The sequence below is a fragment of the Brassica napus genome, chromosome C6, assembly GCF_020379485.1.
Source record: "Brassica napus cultivar Da-Ae chromosome C6, Da-Ae, whole genome shotgun sequence".
In the NCBI taxonomy this organism is placed as follows: domain Eukaryota; kingdom Viridiplantae; phylum Streptophyta; class Magnoliopsida; order Brassicales; family Brassicaceae; genus Brassica; species Brassica napus.
Genome location: NC_063449.1, coordinates 47,011,015 through 47,033,826, shown reverse-complemented (window position 1 = coordinate 47,033,826; position 22,812 = coordinate 47,011,015). Strand labels below are relative to the sequence as shown.

General features: G+C 31.9%; 3 protein-coding genes across 3 annotated transcripts; 1 reads left to right on the top strand and 2 right to left on the bottom strand.

Annotated features, from left to right (window-relative positions):
• Nucleotides 1-2,883: 2,883 nt before the first annotated feature.
• Nucleotides 2,884-5,811, bottom strand: LOC106357334 (trehalose-phosphate phosphatase B). The gene is made up of 11 exons (XM_013797013.3): nt 5,352-5,811; nt 5,119-5,259; nt 4,957-5,028; nt 4,733-4,828; nt 4,580-4,636; nt 4,371-4,472; nt 3,858-3,935; nt 3,679-3,748; nt 3,514-3,584; nt 3,287-3,379; nt 2,884-3,193 (listed from the first exon to the last, which is right to left on the bottom strand). Exons 1-11 carry the CDS (start codon nt 5,646-5,648, stop codon nt 3,134-3,136), a joined length of 1,137 nt encoding a protein of 378 aa, XP_013652467.2. The 5' UTR covers nt 5,649-5,811; the 3' UTR covers nt 2,884-3,133.
• A 9,142-nt stretch (nt 5,812-14,953) lies between these two features.
• Nucleotides 14,954-17,729, top strand: LOC106354572 (endoplasmic reticulum-Golgi intermediate compartment protein 3). The gene is made up of 13 exons (XM_013794540.3): nt 14,954-15,203; nt 15,276-15,349; nt 15,422-15,505; nt 15,586-15,666; nt 15,747-15,827; nt 15,895-15,987; nt 16,450-16,629; nt 16,705-16,772; nt 16,846-16,897; nt 16,990-17,043; nt 17,134-17,226; nt 17,295-17,361; nt 17,466-17,729. The coding sequence occupies exons 1-13, from the start codon at nt 15,062-15,064 to the stop codon at nt 17,555-17,557; spliced, it is 1,161 nt and encodes a 386-aa protein (XP_013649994.1). The 5' UTR covers nt 14,954-15,061; the 3' UTR covers nt 17,558-17,729.
• Nucleotides 17,730-20,006: 2,277 nt separating this feature from the next.
• LOC106354573 (ethylene-responsive transcription factor RAP2-4-like) lies at nt 20,007-21,782 on the bottom strand. Its single transcript, XM_013794541.3, has one exon. The coding sequence runs from the start codon at nt 21,299-21,301 to the stop codon at nt 20,315-20,317; it is 987 nt and encodes a 328-aa protein (XP_013649995.2). The 5' UTR covers nt 21,302-21,782; the 3' UTR covers nt 20,007-20,314.
• Nucleotides 21,783-22,812: the final 1,030 nt, after the last annotated feature.

Genomic DNA, 22,812 nt, shown 5'->3' with positions numbered 1-22,812 from the left:
AATTAATTATCTCAGATATCTGGAGACGATTAGTTCATTACAAAAATGTTACAATGGAACAAAATTTGTCTTAGTAATTTACATGCAACTTGTACTTTATACTTCATCCCCCTGCATTGTGCAAAAATAGTCTTTATTTATGACTTCTTATCGCATTGTCAAGATCGTTCAACAACTTTCTTTTTTTTCTTTTTTTTTTGTGCACCTAACAACTTACTTACAAGTAGTTACGTGTTTATGTTATTCAGTTCTTCTTCTTTTTTTGTGTTGTGCAGTTCTCATCTAAAAGTAATTGGATAACTACTGACCCATGCATCGTAGGCTCATAGCTATCATAATCTATCATGGATATCTTTATACTGATATTATCATGAATATATCTTGAGATGTTAATTAAAATATATATCGGACTTCGGTTTAACTAGAGCTCCATTGCATCCAATACCCTTTGAAATCACGTGTTTGTTTAATTGATAGGGAAATGGAGTTTTTTTTCTGTCAATATTCGTACTAGTCTATTACAATGTCTAATTAAAATAGTTGTATTCAACGAAAACTAGTTATATATAGTCTTAATCAACATGACACTATATTATCATGTTAAAAATGACAGTATTATCAACAAGTTTATTATTTTTGGCTTGTGATTCTTGATTTAGATCAGAGATCTTTTTATATGTTTGTCTACAACAATATTGTTTAAAAAAAATTATTAAATATTTTTAGTTAATGAGTGAGTGTCCATGTGTGTAAGCGTAGCAAGGATGAGCCTGACAATATATTTATTCCTCTGTCAACATATATATTTGGATACATACATATATTTCAGAAATTATACATATTCTTTTATATATTGATAGCGATGGTAGTGGAAGTTAAATGTACTCAATTTATATAAGGGGCTTTCTCTCTCTTCTCTCTCTGTTTCGAGAGATTGAGAGTTGCGGTCGCCCCTTCGACGGCGTAAGAATTTCGACTCTGGTACACGGTGGTCTTCTCGACGGCGTGTAGCCGGCCCTTGTTTCTGGTGGTTCGCGCTCTCTCTGGCGGAACTATCCGGCTTTCGTTTTCACGACGATGAAGCTTTTGTGGTGGTGATCGCCGGTTATAGTATCAGATGTTTGGGTTGGTCTTGTTTGTTCTCCTCGGGTGTGATCAAGTCGTTGGAGATGGATTCGGTGGCTCTGGTTAAGGTCCTGGTTGAATTCTGAGTGGTGGTTCTGATTCCGGCGTGGTCCGGCGTTTCTCGCGGTTGTTCGGTCATGTTTGGTGGTGGCGCTTGGTTGCGAGACGCGTGTCTTCTCTTGTTGTTAGAGGTTGACACGTGTCTCTTTCTTTCGCTAAATTCAACACGCGTTTCGGCGTGTTTTCCTCGGTTTGTCCGACTAGGTGGTGTGGGCCGTAGGCCGTGTTTTAGTTGTTGGGTTTTTTGGTTGGCCCATTGCTTTGGGCTTTTAGAAGTTGGGCTTTGTTGTTTGTTTTTTGTTTTCGGGTTTTTGTCCTTTAATAAAATTCGGATGGGAAAAAAAAAAATGTACTCAATTTATATAAATGTATTTCGTATATATATATGCACACATGAATGAGTAACGAAATTACGAAAAATTGCAACTCCACACAGATGTAGATACAACAAAACTCGTCCAAACTAATATTCATTTTGTTGGGAGATGATTGCTGCGTCAAATTTCCCTTGTTTTTCTTCTCAGTTCCCACACCTCAATCCCAATAGTCCAAAATCCCTAACCAGTTAATGATTACTATCTATGGATACAGTTGTGAATGATAAATGGCTTTCTTTTATTATAGATCCTTGAGCAGACCCCACGTTAGCTTTTGATACTTCAAAATATAGAGTTAAACCATCTATCATTTTAAAAATTCAAGTTGGTAATCCGACATATATATACAGTAAACTCTAATACTATTTTGGTATTTGAATTTGTTGGGTTTATGGTAGTGTGTTCCTTCTGACACCCAAATTCATAGCTATGATTGGTTTAAAATGGAGTAAAGTGGTGAAAAAATAAAAGTAAAAATGAAAGGTAAGAAAAATGTGAGCGCGAGTGAGAGTAATAAAAGGAAGAAAAGAGAGAATAAATCGTAATAAGAAATAATACGAAAAAGCAAAATAAAAGTTACTTTCATTGTAACAAGTGAGATTATTTACTCCATTTTCACATGTATTTAGCTTAAAGTGACTGAAATACTTTTTAACAACATTTTTACTGATTAGTAAACATTGAGCTGAAAATAAAATAAAATATGTTTACTGTAAAACATTTACTCTAAAATGACTATCCAGTCACACTCATAGTATTATATTTGCATTCTACTTTTTAGTATTTATCAAATTAGTAGACAAGATTGCTTTTCTTTCACTGCAAAATAGTACTTTCCATCGTATTTAATACTACTTTCCTAAAAAGTTATTTAAACTTAATTTTAATGATTTTATATCCTTTTTTTTGGAACACTATTTTTTTTTTTAATTTTAATTTTAATGATTTTATATCCTACTTACAATACTTAGTTGTATGCATATGTATTCATGATGTGTTAAAAAAATGCATATGTATTCATGTGATTTAAATGATGAGTGAATTAGTAAAAGAGAAATACTCTTATATAGCACTAAATAAAGTTTTTGTTCAAAAATTAGTGTACAAAGTGGAAGATCACCAAAATATCTTTAATAAAAATTAAAATATTTTATTTGAGTTTGGGTTTAATAATTAAAATTTAGGGTTTAGTATTTAAGAGGTGGAATTAACATTATAGGATTAAACAGTAAAAAACAGCAAAACAAAATGTTTGTTAAAAAGAAATTAAAAGATGTTGAATTAGTTAATGCGAGGGTGAAAAACGAAGAAGATAAATGAGTGGAAATGATATTAGTTGTGTTTTCTTCATTTTCTGAATCGTTACACGAAATTTACAATTTCTCGATCGATGTAGAAAAGTAAAGATGCTTCTGGCCAAGACACCTCTCTAGGTAAAGTTCCAAAAAAACACCCTCTACGAATCTAGTACTAGTACTAGTTTTTTAGAAGGTTGTCTATATATACCGATTATTTTCTCCTCAAGATTTATAAAATAAACTCAGGTGTTATTAATGTTGCATGTTTGTTTTTCAAGCTTCCCCGACTGTCTTCCTCTTCCACTCTACTAAACGCCTCAGAAACTCATTAACCTGCAAATAAAATGGGTTCCCTTAATAAATAATTACCAATCTAATTATAGTATTTCAAATATTTCATCAAAAGGGTAAGACTAATTAATTTACCTGAGAAGGGTCTTGGAGAGAGTAAGAGGCATTGGTTTCCTTTGGAACTTTTGAGACTAGAATCCCAAAACCTTGTCCCCGCTCACGTAAAACCTATCGAATTATATGGTTAATTTAATTTACTATGTCAATATCAGTCGAACTGTAGAATAAAAGTAATTTTTTTAACCTAAAATTAATAGTAGTTGATGGTACGTAAACGTGTTAATAACTAAATGTCACCATACCTTAAACGCATCTTCGTCGGTGAGGTCATCTCCAATATACACAGGAACAACATCTTCCGACTTTTCAAACCCTATTTTAATCAGACCAAAATATAAAGAATAAGCAGATATAACATTTCCCCCCTCAATAAATAGATATTATGATTGTGAGTTCTCTTCTCTCACCTAATGATTTTAGCAAAAAATTGAGAGCCTGGCCCTTGTCCCATTTGATCGTAGGACGGATTTCAAGCACCTGGTTTTACAAGGAAATAGATTAGTGATGGTTATTCTATTATTATTCAACATAAATATGCATATTTAGAACTGGTTTAACAAAGAAATAGATTAGCGATCAATTTTACCTTTCTACCTTGGGTTAGTTTCAGCTGTGGATAATCAATTAGAACTGATTTTACTTGTTCGGCTAATCCGGCCCATCTCTGTTAGAAACAAATAATGTACATAAACAAATAATTATTAGACACTTTATGGAAAGTAGCGTTGCTGGTAAATATCAGTAATGCGGTGCCCGCGATAACTATAATTATATAATACTGCTGGTGCTTGTTTTTTTTTTTAACTGCAGAGTGAAGTACATAAATTCATTTTTCAATAAATAAGACTGTTCTCTTTTCACTGCTTTTTGATCCTAAAAATGCCTCGTATATTCGTGACAAAAAAATGCCTCGTATATTATTTAACAATTGCTTTTTTTTTTGCGCAACACAATTGCTTTTCTTCTCTCAAAAAAGAGATAAATAAGACTGTTAAGTTTTTAATGTATTTTAGGTAAAAGAAATTAGCATTAAGCAATTTGGACAATTGTTCAAAGAAGAGACAAGTCTTGTTGTTTTAATCATCGTTTTTGTTCTTACTTTCTCATCAACACGTCGAAAATGTACGGACAGACAAAACTTGTTGTTCTCCACCATAGCCCCAGGGATCCATTTAGTCTTTTCCTCTAATATCTTATACACCTGATATTATATATAGGCAACGGTTAATATTTTAATTACTGTTTAACTTTCACTCTCCTTAATTCGATTATTTGTGTGAAGGGAAAAAAAACAATCTCAAAATGCACCTTCTCGATCGTGGGTACAAATTCACGAGCAGGTTGAAAGAGCACTCCTTGATTACTCTGTGACCATTTCACACCAAAAGAAAGAAATAAGTATTTTTAAAATCAAATCGATATTTTTATTGTGTATCAATATTTTCTGCATTGTTTTCTCACCTCGCCACCATAAGCATATTCGCTGGTCGGGCCTTCAATGTCCATGCCATGGCTTCCAGCGTAGTAAATCTCATCGAGTTTGACAAAACCACGAACCTGAAAATTAATACATAGTTAATATTAATATATAGACTTTGTCAAAAATACATTAATATATAGAGTATTATATGCGTTTTGAAAATATATTAAACCGTAGTTAAAAAATTAGTAAAAATGTAATGTACCTTATCAATGGATCTTCCAGTGACTATAGCAGTTGGGAAGTTTAGAGCCACATTCTTTACAACTTCTCGCATCTGTAAAAAAGTTGAAATTTATTATTAAAATCCAAAAATAATAATTAAACCACAAAAATAATTTAATTAACCATGGAACAGAATAAAAACCTCATGTGTTATGTAAGCTTTGTCAGGATCTTCAACTATGGGAGAGAGCGTCCCATCGTAATCAAGAAACATAACAATTTGTTTCCCTTTTGCAGCATTCACAATCTCATCAAACATATTTAAAGCCGATGGAAATCGAACCTAAACAAAGAAATACGAAACGATGATGAGATACCAAAATCTTGAAATGGGTAATCTAGATTCATGGACCATAGTATACATAGTTAACGTACGATCCAAGATGTTTTATGGTCGTTGTCTGACACAGAGTCACGTGAAGAGGGTCTGAGACGTGTAGGAGAAGAATCACGCATGGAATCGACCCAAGATGCAATCTTACCAGCACCAAGATTGTTCTTGTTGATGCTGTTGCTGTTTTTATCGGCTGCTTCGAGAAGCTCCAAGAACTTATGACGAGGAAAGGTAAAGTAAGTGGGAGGAGAAGAGAACAGGGGAGAGTTAGAGACAGTGATGGTTTTCGAACCCAAGATGGCTTTTCTGTCGGAGACGATGACATTCTGGTTCATCATATTTCTCACAAGTGTTGAGAACGAGAGGCGAGGCAGAAGTTAATAGAGATGTAAAGAGAACGAGAGAGTGTGAGGTGGAGGAAATGGGGAGGGGAAGAAGAGAAATTTATAAGGAGAAGTGTGAGAAGAAGAGTTATGTAATGAGAGAAAAGAATTTGGAAAAAACTTCATCTATCATTGGTGGCTCCCTATTTACCTTTTTGGCCACATTATGCTCCTCTCTCTTTCTCTATTTTTCAGCCTTTTAATTCTCTTTTTAAAACTCATTGTTAAATAATTAATTAAGTTTTATTTTCAGGAATCAGCTTTTTTTTGTTTTAATGCGAGCTATGTTATGAATGGTTATCTGCTTGATTAATTCTATTAGTTAGATTTACTTGAGTGTTGTTTTTGTTTAAAATAGATTATTGATTTAGCTTAATAGCAAGTAGCTAGTCAGGTAAAACTAAAAGTTTCCGTTGTAATACGCTGCAAAAACTGATTATGGCCGGTATATAGTTATATGGGTAGATAAACGATTAGATACCAAAAAAAAAAGGAAAAATGATAAGAGGTTAGCTGAATCTGTTGGAATGGTCAATTTATATGTTTTTCTAAAAATATTTTATTTTCCAAGTGTTTTGTGTTTTGAATATGAAGTCTTAGGGTAAAATATAATTCAATGAATGGAATGACTCACAAACGGCTGAAAATGTTTTATATTATGGAATGACTAACCTTATGCATTCAAGATTATACTCAATTCCTAGAATACACATCACCGTATTAATAAATCCAAAAATTTGATCAAAAACCATATCTCTACATAATCTCGGCAGATCATATCCGATTTATATTCGTAAATTTAAGAATCACGAAAAGGTTAAACTTCACCGAAAGCCATTTCAACACACTGAAAGACTTGTTCTTTTTAGATTTTTAACCTCTCGGTGGCCACTTCATAATGTAGTTTCATATATGTACACATCTGTCCTCATCAAACGTATATAAATATGTAATACAATTACACAACTAGAGTTTGAACTCGCACGTACTTGATATTGTTTTTATTTTATAATGTATAATTTGATATTATTATTAACGTTTTAAATATATGATTTACAGTGTTATATATTATATAATTCTATAATTTTATTGTTTACACTTATTCTTCATGATTAATATACAGTGATTTGTTTTATACCCATTACTTTTTTGAATTCTGTATAATACAATCTTAAATAATCAAAAGCACAATACAATTTGAAATAATCAAATACATAGTATATTTCAATATATATTTTCAATTTTTACAGTTTGTACACAATACATTTTTAAATTATTTAGTTATACTATAGATGGATATTTGTTTATGATAATTTATATTATCATGTTATATTTAAGAAAATATACATGAACATATATCATTTTTTATCTTGCGAAATTTTATAAGCAAATACATTGTTATGTTTAAATAATATCTACTCCATTAAAATTAATTTGTCATTAATATCTTTAATTGATTATTAAAATTTTGAATTTTTCTAGTAATATATTTTGTAAATAATACATGAACTAAATGTTAGTTATATATTATTATATTTTAATATAATCCTTTTTAGAACATATATTAATAATTTTAATTTTTGCATAAAATATTAGGTGCTTTACGAATTTAACTAGTTTTAGCGATGAATGATAAATTTATTCAAATCAAAGCATTTTTAAAATAGGTTAATCTACCTATTTAAAATTTTTTTCGTATTTAGAACACCTCTATTTTAATATAATATAGACTATAATGATATATTTATAAAAATAACATAATTTTATTTTCTTTGTTCTATGATAAAATTTAATTGACACTAATTATAATCATTTTATATTACTAATTATGAAATTAATTAATGGATTATTTTATAAAAAATATTTAAAATGTTTGGTAGGATTTTGTTAGATTTTTCTAACAGATTTTATTATAACTAAAAATAAAATTCAAATTAATTCTTAAATTGATTTATTATTAAAATCTTTATTAATTATTAAGATTTAATATAAATAATTAAAGATATCATATTAAGTAATTAATTAAATGATTCTATTACGACTTGTTAACAGTAGATAAAAAATATAACCCTAAATTAATAGATTAGGTAAATGTGTCTATATCAAAATTAATAGAAACGATGACATAATACATTTTTCTCTTATGAACTTGGGTTTTTTCTTCATTTAAAACTTGTTTTCGATGGGAGATTAAGAGGTCAAGTGTTATAAGAGAATGAAATCAGAATATTTCATCCTGAAAAATAACAAATGCTATTTTAATATATATTTTAGGGGTAAATATTAGGAGTAAATATATAGTATATCGAATTATTTAGTTTCCATTAAGTCTATTTCTATATTTAGTATACGTTTGGTTTTGTTTTTGTATGGAAAAGCAACACAATTCACTAATTAAAGACGCAGTAAATAAAATGAGCACACATAGTATGAAAGTGTATATATAGCTTGCATGTATATATGAGTTAAATTATATAGTAATGCAGCCAAGGATATGGCTATGACAAATTAAGGTTTAAATGTTGTCTTACGGTCTAGCCATCACATTATAATATATAACCTGCAAAAACCATAGCACACAGATGCGTTGGTTAACCAAACTAGAGGAAATGAAAATTCTTGTTTTGGGCACTTTAATAGGAATTTTTAAACATCTTTTAAAGTATAACTAAAACCCCAAAAGCAAAAAGAGTGGTGAACGCCCACAGGAACAAAAACGATCGCACCCAAATCTATCTAAGAATTTTGCGGTATTCAGCCAAAACTATTAGCTATAAACTCTACAGTTTTGTCATGTAATAAAAACCATTTAATAAAATTCTAAGTGCATAACTTTTCTCTTTCATTGGTTCTCATTGCAGATGCATGCCCATGTTCGCATTCTACGTACGGCTCCACTCATTATATACAAAGTAATACTATACGCGACGGTTGTTGTACTGCTTTTTAAATCATAATTAAATTACGTGTAATTGATGTTTGAATATAGTTTCATAACTAAAGACGACAAAATAGATGGAAAAAAAAAAAAGACGACAACATGGGTCAACATTCTTGACTTTTGTTACTTGAGAATCCACAAAGGGCACGAAACTATAAGCCCTTTAGATTTCCTGTTCCGACGGGGACAATAACCTAAGTATTTTATTATTTTTATTTTAATAAGTTAAGCTCCATTGTATTTTAGGTAATTTGTACACATAAACACAGTCACGAACACATGGACTGGAAGTTTCCGATCCTTTTCGTGCTGCTACCAAGACGTTGTGCGGTGTGGTTTGATTTATTTTACTTTATATTTGGCGGCGGTTAGAGAAAAGCTAACTTCGGCATAGTTGGGTTCATGAACTAAATCACCATAACCCAAAAGTTCATTTACCAAATTATATTTCCGACACGATATATATAATTTTCGATTTATGTGTCACCTTTCAAATATACCATTAATTTTCTATGTATAGTTCCATGTCCCTCTAAGAAAAAAATATGTTTTCAAAACCAATATTGTAAGCTGAACTAATACTAATAAGTCTGAGACTTTGTGATCGAATGATAAATAGATTGGTTTGGGAACTAACATATTTCAGACTCGATACACATGTTGCATAAAATTAAATTACAATTCATAGATGCTTACACAGATATGGACTCGTGTTTACAACTTATTTACATACCTGAAAAAATGGTCTATTAGTGGGAATTGCGTAAATAAGTATGTATACAACATTATACTCCATATATTTCATAATATAAAATTTTATGTTTTAGAAAAATTAAGAATTTTTATTTTCTTTGGTATCACTAAATTATAATTTAATACTAAATTATAATTTAATTTTTTTAAACCAATCATTAAAATTACTGTAAATTATAATTGGTTGAATAATTTTCAATAAAATCAAAACTAACAAAGAAATATCAAGAAAAATTTACATTTTGAAACATCAAAGGTCTTTAAAACATCATATATTATCAGAATGAATAATGTAAAACTTGAATCATGATTTTTTTGTTTGTTAAACTGTTTATACCATGATTCTTTTTGTGAAAACGAGAATGTTTATGTTGATATTTTCAACATATATTGTTAATGGTAGACATCCAACATGAACGTATGAACTTACAATGTAGATTCTCATAACATGAAAAATTGTTGTAAATTATTTAAGCCATTCGCAATTGGATTCTAATATATATGTATAAACAAGTACTAGAACATAGCAAACATCAAAAGAATAATAGGTAAACACGAAAATACATCAGAACTTACAAGTTTTATTATAAAATGAGTGAAAATTAGGAGAACTGCACTGATGTTATGAGCACTGTTGTTTGTTAATTAGTTAGATTTGGAATGGTACATTATGAACACAGAACACTAACAAGGATTACGTGTATGGTTTGCCAATTAATAGAGATTACAATATACAAGCGTATGAGTTTATCAAACGTTTAAATTGTTTCAAAATTTAGGGTTTTCGTCGGAAATAGATTCAAATGAAAAAACTTAGGCTGCTAAACCATTTGTGAAGAAATATAACTAATTTAAGGTGTAAGTTGATTAATTCATTTTTATTTATGAGATTTTAAATTTAGTTCGGGGTCCCCATTTCACAACGAGAACTTGGAATATCTTTTCCATTAAGGAAGACTTCGGTTTTCCAAAAAGAATTGCTCGCATGGTCGATGCAGGGTGGGCCTTTCTCTTCTATAACTCATTCTGATTTTCTTTTATTTTTCTTACTCTTATAGATAATAATTGATAAAATTTAAATAATATATAATTGATATTTCCTAATTTTACTTTATGGTTTTACTCTATGTTTTCCATTTTCACAACTTAACTTTTTTGTAACATTTTTCACAACTTAATAGTAACTATGTTTTCAAAAGAAAAATTCCAGAAAAATGGATTACATACATTTCGACTAATAGATGAAATGAGTTTTTTTTTAAACATTTTATTGGTCCCCACCGAGTCACAATAGTGAAACCACTGTTTTGATTATAACTCACTATAACTCACTGCCTTTTATTGTTTTAAATTTAAGATTTTATTCTTCTTTTTTTTTTTTTTTGAAAACAAAGATTTTATTCTTCTCTTCCAAGCTTATTAGCAGTTCCAAGCCGGCTCGGTTCTTTACATGTTTAAAAGGGGAGTTATATTAATATATGATGCATAACGAATTTGATAAATTGCCTGAACTTTCTAGACTTGGGAGAGATCTATGGATTAAGCGATGCCTTTAATTTTAGACTTTTCACTGATAAATCTCAACTCAAGTTTATTCGTATCAGAAAATTGGATTGGGAGAGTGACTTGTTCTAATATTGTAGTTGATAGAATCAAAATCTCTCTTTTTTTAATCGATATCATTGATTCATTATCTAGAAAAGTATACGAATATTATCGAAAATTGACGCTCTGGTTCTTACGGTTATAACCAAATATTAATGTAAACATGCGATGATTTTGTTATATCAGATTCGATTAAATACAATACTAATTCTTTTTTATTCTGCTTACAAATGCAAAATATGATTAACTCTCAAATTCAGCAAATGCACTGTTACGATGTTTTGATAGCAACAATATTTAAGTTTCTCTAAATTAGCCAAGGTAGTCACATTTTTTAAATTACTAGATTGTAAATCAGTATTTGGCTCATCTCCTACTATATACTCCCCGATGCTATCAAAAGAAAATTATTATAGAAGAAAAAAAACACTGAAGGAGCTCATTTGTATATTGTTCTTTTTTCCAAATGATCAATTCAATGTTAGTTCGATCGGTTGGTTTAAAATATATAATATCATCAATTAAAATGATATAGTGGTATCAATAATTAATATGTATTTGAGTAATGTGAACAATATTCGACACAAATCTTTTTACTTTGCTGGTAAACAACAACAAAAAACAACAATAAAATGTAAAAATTCAGATTTATTAATTTTATGTAATGTGAAGCAAACTTTGATACTGAGGCTTCCGAGAGACTTTTGAGTGTGTCGCAAGGAACTTTTGGAAAACACAACACAATTCAGGAAAATTGGGATTTTCAACATATATCGACAATTCAAAATTATGAAGTATAGCATGCTGAAAACCGCTGAATTTTACTATCGCCACGTTCGAGATGCTATTATGCGTTTATGTATGCCGCCAACTTTGAGTTTTTTTTTTTTGGTAATCAAACATACAAAGCCAACTTTGAGTTCACCATCAATGACAAGGTTTAATCTAAATACATGCATAGTTGCATACGATCAAATATTTTTAAACAACCAATTGAAATTTGTTGGGTAGAAAAGCAAAAGCATTTCTGCATGTATAGATTGTTATTGTTAAATATTCAACTAATTCATGCATGTATTAACTGTATGAATAGCTAGATACTCTTTGACTAATAGTGGCCGGTTCTATAGGAAATATGTACTAATTTATCAAGATAATTATTTTACTTTAATGGTTATGTAGCATGCACACAATTGAGTATTTTATTTGAGTAAGAAAATTAGAAAAACAAAATGTAAAGACATGTGAAGACACATGTAATTGGTATGGTACATAATTTTTTTATGAAAGATATAATTAACTATTAGAGTTAGGTCTGAATAGTGTTGCCAACTTATGACTTAAACCGACATGGAAACCCTTCTAGTGTTTTAGTGAATCAGAGTACAACACTAAACCACTATTGATATTTTCTGTTACTAAATACTTTTCGATTTATGTCAACCACCGAATTGGCCCCTATTAGCTTGTCCAACATACTGTATTTCTGAGTATGTATGTAACATATCCAATTACTTTTCAGTTTTTAACGTACATACTGGTTTCTAATTTTTTTAATTGTGCTATTAGATGTGTATATATTGTGTAACATGTTATAAGAAGTGTGTATATATACAGCATGTATAATAGGTGTGAACCATGGTGACTTAACAATACCAAACAGAAAACTTTTCCGAATGCACCATTGTATTGATTCTGTCTTATATAATATTTTTGGAATGAATGGTATTCAAAATCACGATTTAAGGTGATGAAGTTTCTACACAAAAACTGTCACGTCCCGGAGCTTTTTTTTTTTTTATTAGCCTCGTCCCAAGAAAACTGTTGTGCAATATATAAAAAGGACATCAAATCGTGAAGGTGAATCGCAATACGAAAGAGTATACATATATCATATTTGTTTATTCGATACTTTATAACTACAAATCTTATATTGCCAATATTTTTTTGTTGTATATGTATGTTCCCAATATCTGCCACGAACGGGTCGTTTTTGCTATGCTTATTTAAATGAGAATATCCGATAGGCAATCGTACTTTGAGCTCTTCTGTGGGGAGGCAAAGAAATATATTATCTTTCCCATAAATTATACAGTTGTTGACAAAAATAGTTAGGATAGATTAATTAGCTTATCAAATTTTCGATTTATTAATTAGTGGATACATTTGTCCATTTTACGGAACACACTAAGCTCTTTGTCATACCTAATTAAATTTTTATCCTTACTACAAAAGTCTATCATGTAACGTCAAAATCTTCACCAAATACTTTGATAGGTTACTTTATAAAAAGTCCATAAATTATAAATTATTTTGTTAATCTGGACTCTGTTTTTCTATAGTAGTGTATATATATAACTTTTTAAAAAATAGAATATATAACTTAACTTTTGAGGAGAACTCATCCTTTTTAAAATGCATGAATCCACATAACTTTATCAAACATAGACAAGATGTGATAGTTCATTAAGGAGGGACTCTTTTTTACTCTTTTACGTAGATTGGAGTTCATGTGCTCATATGTTCTACAAATCTTTGGCTTATGAAAAAATAAGACATTATACTTTGAATAAATAGGGAAAGACTAACGAGTAAAGCTGAAAGATTAATGGAAAGAGGCTTGGGATCCGGTGACTTGTTTGTTACTTTTGCCCAATAACTAAGGGGTTTTATTGCTAATTTCGTCAGGACCACAATAAGCCCACTAAACGCCCATCTTAGGACTCACTAAAACATATTTTGCGTCGTGAAATATCGGCCTTGTGAATTGTGATACATCTTAGGACCCACAACAAGCCCACTTAAAGCCGAAATTTTGTTTTTATTTTTTCCCGGAACAAAGCGAGTTTAGTGGACCAAACGACTAGGCATGGCATTCGGCTATTGGATGGGGTATTTAGGATATAAAAATATTGGTACCGATCGAATAATTCTAGAGCTTGCATCGGATTCGGTTTGGTACTAGTCGGATCCGGATATTTTCGGGTATATCTGAGTTAACCAAAAAAATTTCGATTCCGATTCAAATTGACTTATTATAATCCAAAAGAATAGAAAAATAACACATTTATCCAAAATACTCGGTTCGGTTTTGGTTTTTATGAAAAAATAACCAAAAAGATCCAAAAGAATAGAAAAATAACCCATTTATCCAAAATACTCGGTTCGGTTTTGGTTTTTATCAAAAAATAACCAAAAATATCCAAAATATCTGATTTATCTGATTTATCCAAAATAATTAATATATTTAAAATTTGAATTATAATTTTAATATTTGAATCAACATAAATATTAGTATAACTAATATTTCTATATAAAATAGAGAAATTCCATAGGATAACTTTTTTTAGTGCATTTAAAAAAAAAGCTCTTAAATAGGAAAATGACCACAAAAAGTTTTATTAAAAACTAAATATACATTTATATTTTGGGTTAACTAATCTAGAATTATGGTTTAGAATTGAGGGATGGGGTTTTAAATTTTTTTAAAAAAATTCAAAATAAAAAGATGCTATTTTTTAATCATTTTTATAGAGTTATTTTGTCGACAAAAATTGAAAAGAGATATTTGAGAGAATTACCCTATATAATATTTATATTTCAGATATATTTTTGGATACCCGTAATTTTTTTATTCGGTTCAGATTCAGATCCGGTTCTTGAGATATAGGAATTTATGTACCATTCGGATATCTACGTCGGAACAGATTTCGGTTTGGTACTTTAAAATTTGGAATTCCGTTCGGAACTCCAATCCGTATAATAATTTGCCCAGGCCTACAGATAACGATTAGATTACAATCAAATGATCAAATTACATTGGGCAGTCAACCAAATAAGTTTCCATATTATGCTAACAAGATGGGCCTTTAGAATAATTATGCTTAAATTCTATTATCGGGCTAGTAACACATAAAGCCCATTAACCTCAGAAGTATTAAAAAAATGTACATAGAAAGCATACATAAACCACACCATAACCCATATACGAATACGACGCTCGTATTTAAACAAATATATAAAAGTATTCACTAGATCGTGAAAAAAAACCAAAGCCTTGTTGGTGGCAATGGCTGGCGTGATGAACAGATTGAAGAGCTTAGATGCTTACCCCAAGATCAACGACGACTTCTACAGCCGCACACTCTCCGGCGGCTTGATCACGCTAGCTTCCTCCCTCGTCATGCTCATCCTCTTCTTCTCCGAGCTTCGTAAGCTTCTTTTTTTATTCAAATCTCAGTTTTGTGACAGTACCCATGAATAAAGTTTGAATCTTGGCTCAGGACTTTATCTCCATCCCGTTACTGAGTCTCAGCTCCGTGTCGACACATCAAGAGGAGAGAAGCTACGCATCAATGTTAGTACACTTTTAGATTGGAAGTTTCTATCTTTAGAAAGATGACTTTCTATTTTTTTGTTTAATTTGCAGTTTGATGTGACTTTCCCTGCTCTTGCTTGCTCCATTATAAGTCTTGATTCGATGGATATTAGTGGAGAGCAGCATCTAGATGTGGTATGTTGTTTTGTTTAGTTTAGTTTTTTTAATAAAAAGTCATTGATGTGTTTGAGTTGTTTTGGTTATTTGAGTTGTAGAGGCATGATATATCTAAGAGGAGGTTAGATGCTTATGGGAATGTTATTGAGACGAGACAAGATGGGATTGGTCATACAAAGGTTAGAAGTCTTTTTAAGGATTGGGAAAGATTTCGTTTTTTTTTTTAATTATGTGATTTTTTTTTTTTTGGTTCTTTTAGATTGAAAATCCATTGCAAAAACATGGTGGGAGGCTAGAGCATAATGAAACTTATTGTGGTTCCTGTTATGGAGCTGAATCTGTAAGTTTGTTTCCTACCTCTCTTTGCTTCTGGTATATTTGGAATCTCATTCTTAATGCTTTTGCAGTCAGATGATGAGTGTTGTAACTCTTGTGAGGAAGTTCGCGAAGCTTATAGAAAGAAAGGTTGGGCCATGACTGACCCTGAGATCATTGACCAGGTGTGGTGGCTTTGCTTCATAATGTATAGGTGGTAACTAGACTCTTTGTAGAGGATGGATTATTGTTTTACATTTTATATATATTTTAGATGATTTAGTTGTAATGATATGGTAACCAGACGGTAGAGGACTAACGTGACTAGACGGATTATTGATTTATTTTATATATATTCTAGATGATCTAGTTGTAATAATATGGTAACTAGACGTTTGTAGAGAGCTAGCGACTAGATGGATTATTGATTTATTTTATATATATTTTAGATGATTTAGTTGTAATGATATGGTAACTAGACAGTAGAGGACTACTGACTAGACGGATTATTGATTTATTTTATATATATTCTAGATGATCTAGTTGTAATGATATGGTAACTAGACGCTTCGTAGAGGGCTAGCGGCTATTATGGATTATTGATTTATTTTGGAGATATTCTAGATGATCTTGTTTGTTTGTGTCAGTGTAAAAGAGAAGCTTATGTGCAAAGGGTTAAGGAGGAGGAAGGTGAAGGCTGTAATATATTCGGTTTCTTGGAAGTTAATAAAGTGGCTGGGAGTTTTCATTTCGTTCCTGGGAAAACTTTTCGTCATTCTGGCTTTCATTTACAAGATCTGTTAGTGTTCCAAGGAGATAGTTACAATGTAAGTAGTGAATAACCATTTTTCGTTTATATAACTTTGTTATTATGATGTGTGTCTGACCCATTGTTGCACTAGATAAGCCACAAGGTTAACAGGCTGACCTTTGGTGAACGTTTCCCTGGTGTAGTGAATCCCTTAGATGGGTAAACATCTCTTCTTGTGACTCAGTTTTCAAAAATCATCTTAGCTTTCTGAAACTTAGTCTTGGTTTCTTAGTGTGCAGTGGACTCAAGAGACATTGAATGGCATGTATCAGTATTTCATCAAGGTTTGTCTCTACACAGCCATCTCCACGTTTTGTTATGTTGGGATGATTATAGATTTGATTGGTGTTTCTGTTTCTTTGACTCTGGATTGCAGGTTGTACCTACTGAGTACACAGATGTTAGAGGCCATGTTATTCAGTCAAACCAGGTTAGGAAACTTCCTCTTAAATCAGAGCCTCTGACTTGGCTGTAACTTTTTTTAGTATTAATTGGGGTTTGTGGTTTGGTACTTTTGCAGTTCTCTGTGACAGAGCACTTCGAGAAAACGGAAGCAGGACGCACGCAGTCACTGCCTGGTGTTTTCTTTTTCTATGATCTTTCTCCAATTAAGGTATTTCGGAATCAGACACTGGTGTGTATACTTGTATTCATCATTTAATTTTTGAGTGTTGTTGTCAGGTGATTTTTACAGAGCAGCATGTGGAGTTCTTGCACTTCCTCACCAATGTTTGCGCTATAGTAGGAGGTGTGACTGATCTCTCTCTTTCTTATTCAATCAAATGTACTTTCTTTATACATGTTAGAATCATTAAATGTAACAAATGTTGGTTTATTGTTTGTAAACTGTAGGCATTTTTACAGTTTCTGGAATCATTGATTCATTTGTATACCATGGACAACGGGCGATAAAGAAAAAGATGGAGATTGGTAAATTCGGCTGAGTTATATAAAACCATTGTATCAGGAACAAGCGGAGCAAGAAGCTCAAGTTTAGAAGTGTTGTAAAATTATTTTTGTAAACCAGTACTCTTTTTCATTCAAACTCATGATTACCACTTTAAATTGTTCATAGTTGACTATGTTTCTCTCTTTAATGCGAGTGTCTTTGTATTAGATTCAGAATCAATACTCAAATATGTACTATTGGTTTAAGTTGTCAACACAATCATTGAATTATTCGTCTAAGTTGAAATCTAAAACTAATTGAGGATGGATACAACTACTCACATAATAATGGTGTTAGAGAATTCAATGCGATGTTTTAAAAGTTCAGCTACTTTTTGTACAAAATATGGTTGGGAAATAGAAGAGAAATGGAGTGTGAACATAATCTTTGGTGGGCTCATTTGGCGTTGTGTTTCTTTCAAACTTTCCATCTTTATGCTTTACTTTGCGTAATTTGGAATTCTCCTCTTATAATATTTCTACTTGTAATATATCTAGGGGTATTGAAATGAGAGTTTTAGATGATTTGTGTCAAAATGACAAATCCACTGTTATTTAAAGATGAATTTTAAAAACTCATTTAAAATCTAGTGTTATTAAACTTGACATTTTATAAAGTACTCTGAAATCCACTGTTATTGAAAATATTTTAAGTTGTGGAGTTTTAAAGTTTTCAAGTGATTTTAGAGTGTTTGGATAGAGTTTCTTAGTTAAAAAAAAATAAAACTCAAATCTCATGGTTTTAGGTGATATTCTACAATAGTTTAACAAAAATCATTTTATTCTCTGCAATTTTTTAAAATCATCTAAAACCTCATTAAAAGTCAAATCACCTCAAATTTTAGATTGAATACATCCTCGCTGAGAGGATGCATAGATTCTTCTGCAGATAATTTGAAATATTTACAGAGAATAAACTTTTAGAAAAAATACATGGACAAACGTTCAAATTTGGTTGACGTGCCATCGCATAAACGATATGAGCTTATTGTTCTTGTTCATAAAGATAGTTTGAAAACTGAGTATTATAGTTTTCTTTTCATTACAAACAAACCTAGATTTATAAAAAAAAATTGACAAAAAATTGACATTTTTGCATAGTTGAGTAAAATAAGAAAATGATTTTTTTATGATATAGTTTGAATATTTAACTTTAGTTTATAGATAACTATTATATTATTCGATTTTAGATTATATCTTGAGATTTTCTTTGGTTCTTTACGTCCGTATAAAAAAAATTAAACATAGTTCTGAATACTTGATAGTACCAACATATTAGTCCAAAACTCTCGTGCTCTGTTACAATATCACTTGCACCCATTTTCTTCTTCTTTTTTGGTGTTTTCCTTTTATTTCTTCGAGTCACCCACCCACTGGTGTACTGGCAGAAATACATATCTAACTTTTTTATAAAAATGTGTGATGAAGATTCGATCATTTTATCTGCCGACTTTGTCTTTTTCTACTTCACTATAGTTCGAATTATTGGTTTTCTTGAATGTAATAATAATAAGTGAATAAAATGATAGAAGATGCTGCACGAAAGTTGCGGCATGGCCGGTCACATCTAGCAACACGCGAAGCTTCACCACTTGTGAATTGTAACGGATAAGAATCATACATAGTTGACATTGATTTCTACTTACAAAGGTTCATCTCCAACGGGACAAACTCCAAAAAATGAAACGTGGAAGGTGGTGAATTATACGTTATGTGGATTGTTGTAGATTCCATTCCGCATATAAACACTTGTCAAACATGCAAGAACACGTTATTGGCATAATCAAACCGCTGCGCTACCTATTCTATGCAAACTACATACTTAGTTGAATAATTCTTCAAAAGTTTTCCCAGTTGACAGTTATGCGGTTTTAACACTTCTTGCAAACATTAGTGGTTCGTATATATTGAGGATGTAAAATATGAATGGGAACTTTCGTACCAGTTCGACTAATATGATTTATTTGTGGGTGATAACAAAAATCACTAGCCAACATCAAACATACATTTAGATTTATCTTCGTCGATTGTGAGTTAAGCGAACGAAACATCGTGAATTTGTTTTTAGTCAGTATTATTTTAGTACACTTGTTACATGTTCAGTAAAAACTGCCTTTGAATCGTAATGAAAGCATTAGCACACAAAATCCTTTAACGTTAATTTTTGGGCTAAAGATTGTTCAGTTTCAAATAGCTAAAACATATGAAAGCCTTGGTTAAAAAAAAATAGCTTAAACATAAGAGTATTTGGTGTGATCCAGTTGACATTTTGAATCATGCAAGCAACAGCCAATTTTTTAAAAAGACTAAATCGTATGTTTACACCATCCCCATGGAGCATATTGTCATTAACTAAAACATCGCACGGTTTGTCTAAAATGTTACTGCCTTTGTAAGATGAGTATGTAAATAAGGTAATGTGCATGATTTCATTTTACTAGAAAATTAAACTAAAAACATCGCATTAAGATATAGAAAAAGCTAGAGATTACATAGACGAAAAAAGAAAAAAGAAAATTACATAAAATGAACTCTGTGGCATGGTCGAAGCATGACAAAAAACCGCAGCTGGACCGACACAGAGGACTAATACAAACACAATATTAACATACCCCACTAATCATAAACATAATTACTCTATGAGCCTCTCCATGTAATTTCCAAAAACTCCATTACAGGCGGCTCCTAAAATTCCTATTTTACCCATATTCTTACCGGACCAAACTATTACACGAACTGATCAAGACAGGTGATCAAGACAGGATCGAATCCCAATCTATCTCGTACGACGGATACTTCTCCAACGAGAACGTCTCGTTCCACTGCGGCAGCTCCTCCGTGTCGGCGAACGTTAAGTCCGACAACGGCGAAGAACCGGCGGACTCAACGAACTCCGTCACCGGCGGAGATCCACCGACCGAGTTCGAGTTATCCTCCGCCTTAACTTTCTCCGGCGATGAAACCGTCTTCGAGGCACGTTTCTTCGATGCTTTCGTCGTAGTTTTGCCCTGTTTCTCCGCCTCCGCCATGCTCTGACAAATAGCTTCGAGCTTGGCGTCGACGGTGGAGTGAAGCGGTTTGTACTCGCCGAACTCGCCTCCGATGTGGGACCCATTGTGACGCAGGTTAGGGAAGTTAAGCCGGGCGAAATCGCCGCGCAGCTTATACGCCGCCTTGTCGTAGGCCAACGCAGCTTCCTCCGCCGTGTCGAACGTCCCAAGCCAGAGACGGGTACGGTTCCTCGGCAAACGGATCTCCGCCACCCATTTCCCCCAGTGACGCTGCCTCACGCCTCTGTACAGCTTCGTCGGCTTGGCCGGAGCACCATAGGCGAAACAAGATCCGGTGGCACCGGTCTGCTTCATCAGTAACGGCTTAGGGCTGAGAAGGTTCGAGAAGGTGTTGTTGTGGCTCTGATGGTGCATGGGAGGAAGAGGATGAGTTTGGCTGGTAGAGAGGTGGTTTAGCCCGGTTAATGACCCGGTTTGGTGAAGATCCGACCCGTAAGTAAACGGTTGGGTCATGAACGTTGAATAGTCTTCCGGGTAGTAAGCGGGGAAGGTAGGTAGAGAAGGAGGAAACGCAGACGCTGTGGGTTGAATAAACGCAGACGCGGGATAAGGAGAAGAATTGGAAACGCTACTTATATAAGGTACTAGCGCTTCCATGAGTTCACCACCACCAAACGAATCTGGCTGTTGAAACGTTATGCTATTGTACATATTCATAGCAGCTTCCATTATGATTTAAATTTTTTTTAAAGAGAGATAAAATTGAATCCGAAAATATACACCTGGTTCTTATCAAAAGTAAAGAACAGGTTTTTTTCAAGAAGATTCAAGAAAATAAAAATGGATCGAAAAGGTTTGAAATAAGCAACCTTGTTTAGATCCAATAGGAGGGAACAAAAAATAACCCTCCACTAAATCTACGAAAAATGAAAAAGAAAATTTAGAAGAAAAATCTTTCAATTAAATGTGCAGATATAAAACACAGTTTCATAATTAAAACCATTCAAACATAAATAAACCCGGAAACCGATTTTTCTTTTTGAAAGAAGCAGGATCAAATGAGAAAAACAATGGCAATTTTTAGCTAATATTTTTTTTTTGTGGGGGAGGGCACTCAGTTTTTTTTGTAGTGAATTTACTCTCAGCCTCACCGATGGATGCTCTACCTTCAGCAGCTTGGCTCTCGTTATATAGTGGACGTTGCTTCCTCACACTATTTTTCATTTTTTATTCGTATTATCTTCGTTTTATGCATTTTATTATTTTCGATATTTCCCACTTTCCTGAAAAATGATATTCTGGAGAAAATATAAGATTAAAAATAAAACTTTGTAACCCACCGAAAACTTCTGGTTAAAGTTACCGCATACCGCACTGCTCTTCATGATCTCTCCCCTTCGTTGTACTTAACCTATAGTTTAGAGTTATAATTCGGTTTGTTTGACAAAAAAAAAGTTACCGCATACCGTGAACAGAATAATCACTAAAGAATTCGCAAGTTGAATCATTTAAAAACAACTAAATAATAAATAAAAATTACTATTCTAATATGATTAAAATTTCGATAACTTTTTACATTTCTTATGTTTTGGTATATTTTGAAAACGTGAAAATAACATTATACCATAAATCATTGATTTGACATTGTATACTATTCATGAATAGAAACTTTTGCAATTTGCATAATGAATTATTTTGTTTTTGCCGTAAACTTTACGGTGGTGTGCATGTACAGTAAAGGTCGTTGATTAATTTTGAAAGTGCTATTCGGTGGGAAAAAAACCTTAAACAAATGCTATGATATGATTAATCTTTTTTATTTTCACGAGCAGATATATAACTTTATAATAACCTTCTAATATCTAATTTTTCGACTGAATTCGAAGATCGAATACAGGTAAATTTAAGTTAAAAAAAAAAAATACAGGTAAATTTGTTTTACGTAGCATGTGACTTGTAGAGAAATGACATGCAGCCAATGGATGGATGACGCGTTAATATTAGTAATTTTTGTCTGATTACTTTTCTAAGACACGTGTCGAAGTACCGTTTGTGAAATGCTTAGTCAATAGTCATACCTGTTTTTGTTGACCTTTCTGGGCTTGTGTTCGCAGTTTACTGTCCGCGCTCCGCAGCTTAGTTATCGGCTTTGACCTACTGGTAAGACTGATATTTAATCTTACCAACTGATATTAACCCGTTTGAAACTTGAAAACTTTTATGTTAAACATCTCATACTG

Bases quoted from the DNA above. Each gene is read 5' to 3' on its own strand.
- LOC106357334 (XM_013797013.3), bottom strand. From the start codon at position 5,648: ATGATGAACCAGAATGTCATCGTCTCCGACAGAAAAGCCATCTTGGGT. The intron at 4,829-4,956 runs GTACATTACATT...ATTAATTTTCAG, and splicing joins CTGGAAGATCCATTGATAAG to GTTCGTGGTTTTGTCAAACT. The intron at 3,585-3,678 runs GTGAGAGAAGAG...TGATTAAAATAG, and splicing joins TTTTTTGCTAAAATCATTAG to GGTTTGAAAAGTCGGAAGAT.
- LOC106354572 (XM_013794540.3), top strand. From the start codon at position 15,062: ATGGCTGGCGTGATGAACAGATTGAAGAGCTTAGATGCTTACCCCAAG. The intron at 16,630-16,704 runs GTAAGTAGTGAA...TTGTTGCACTAG, and splicing joins TCCAAGGAGATAGTTACAAT to ATAAGCCACAAGGTTAACAG. The intron at 17,227-17,294 runs GTATTTCGGAAT...TGTTGTTGTCAG, and splicing joins ATGATCTTTCTCCAATTAAG to GTGATTTTTACAGAGCAGCA.
- LOC106354573 (XM_013794541.3), bottom strand. From the start codon at position 21,301: ATGGAAGCTGCTATGAATATGTACAATAGCATAACGTTTCAACAGCCA.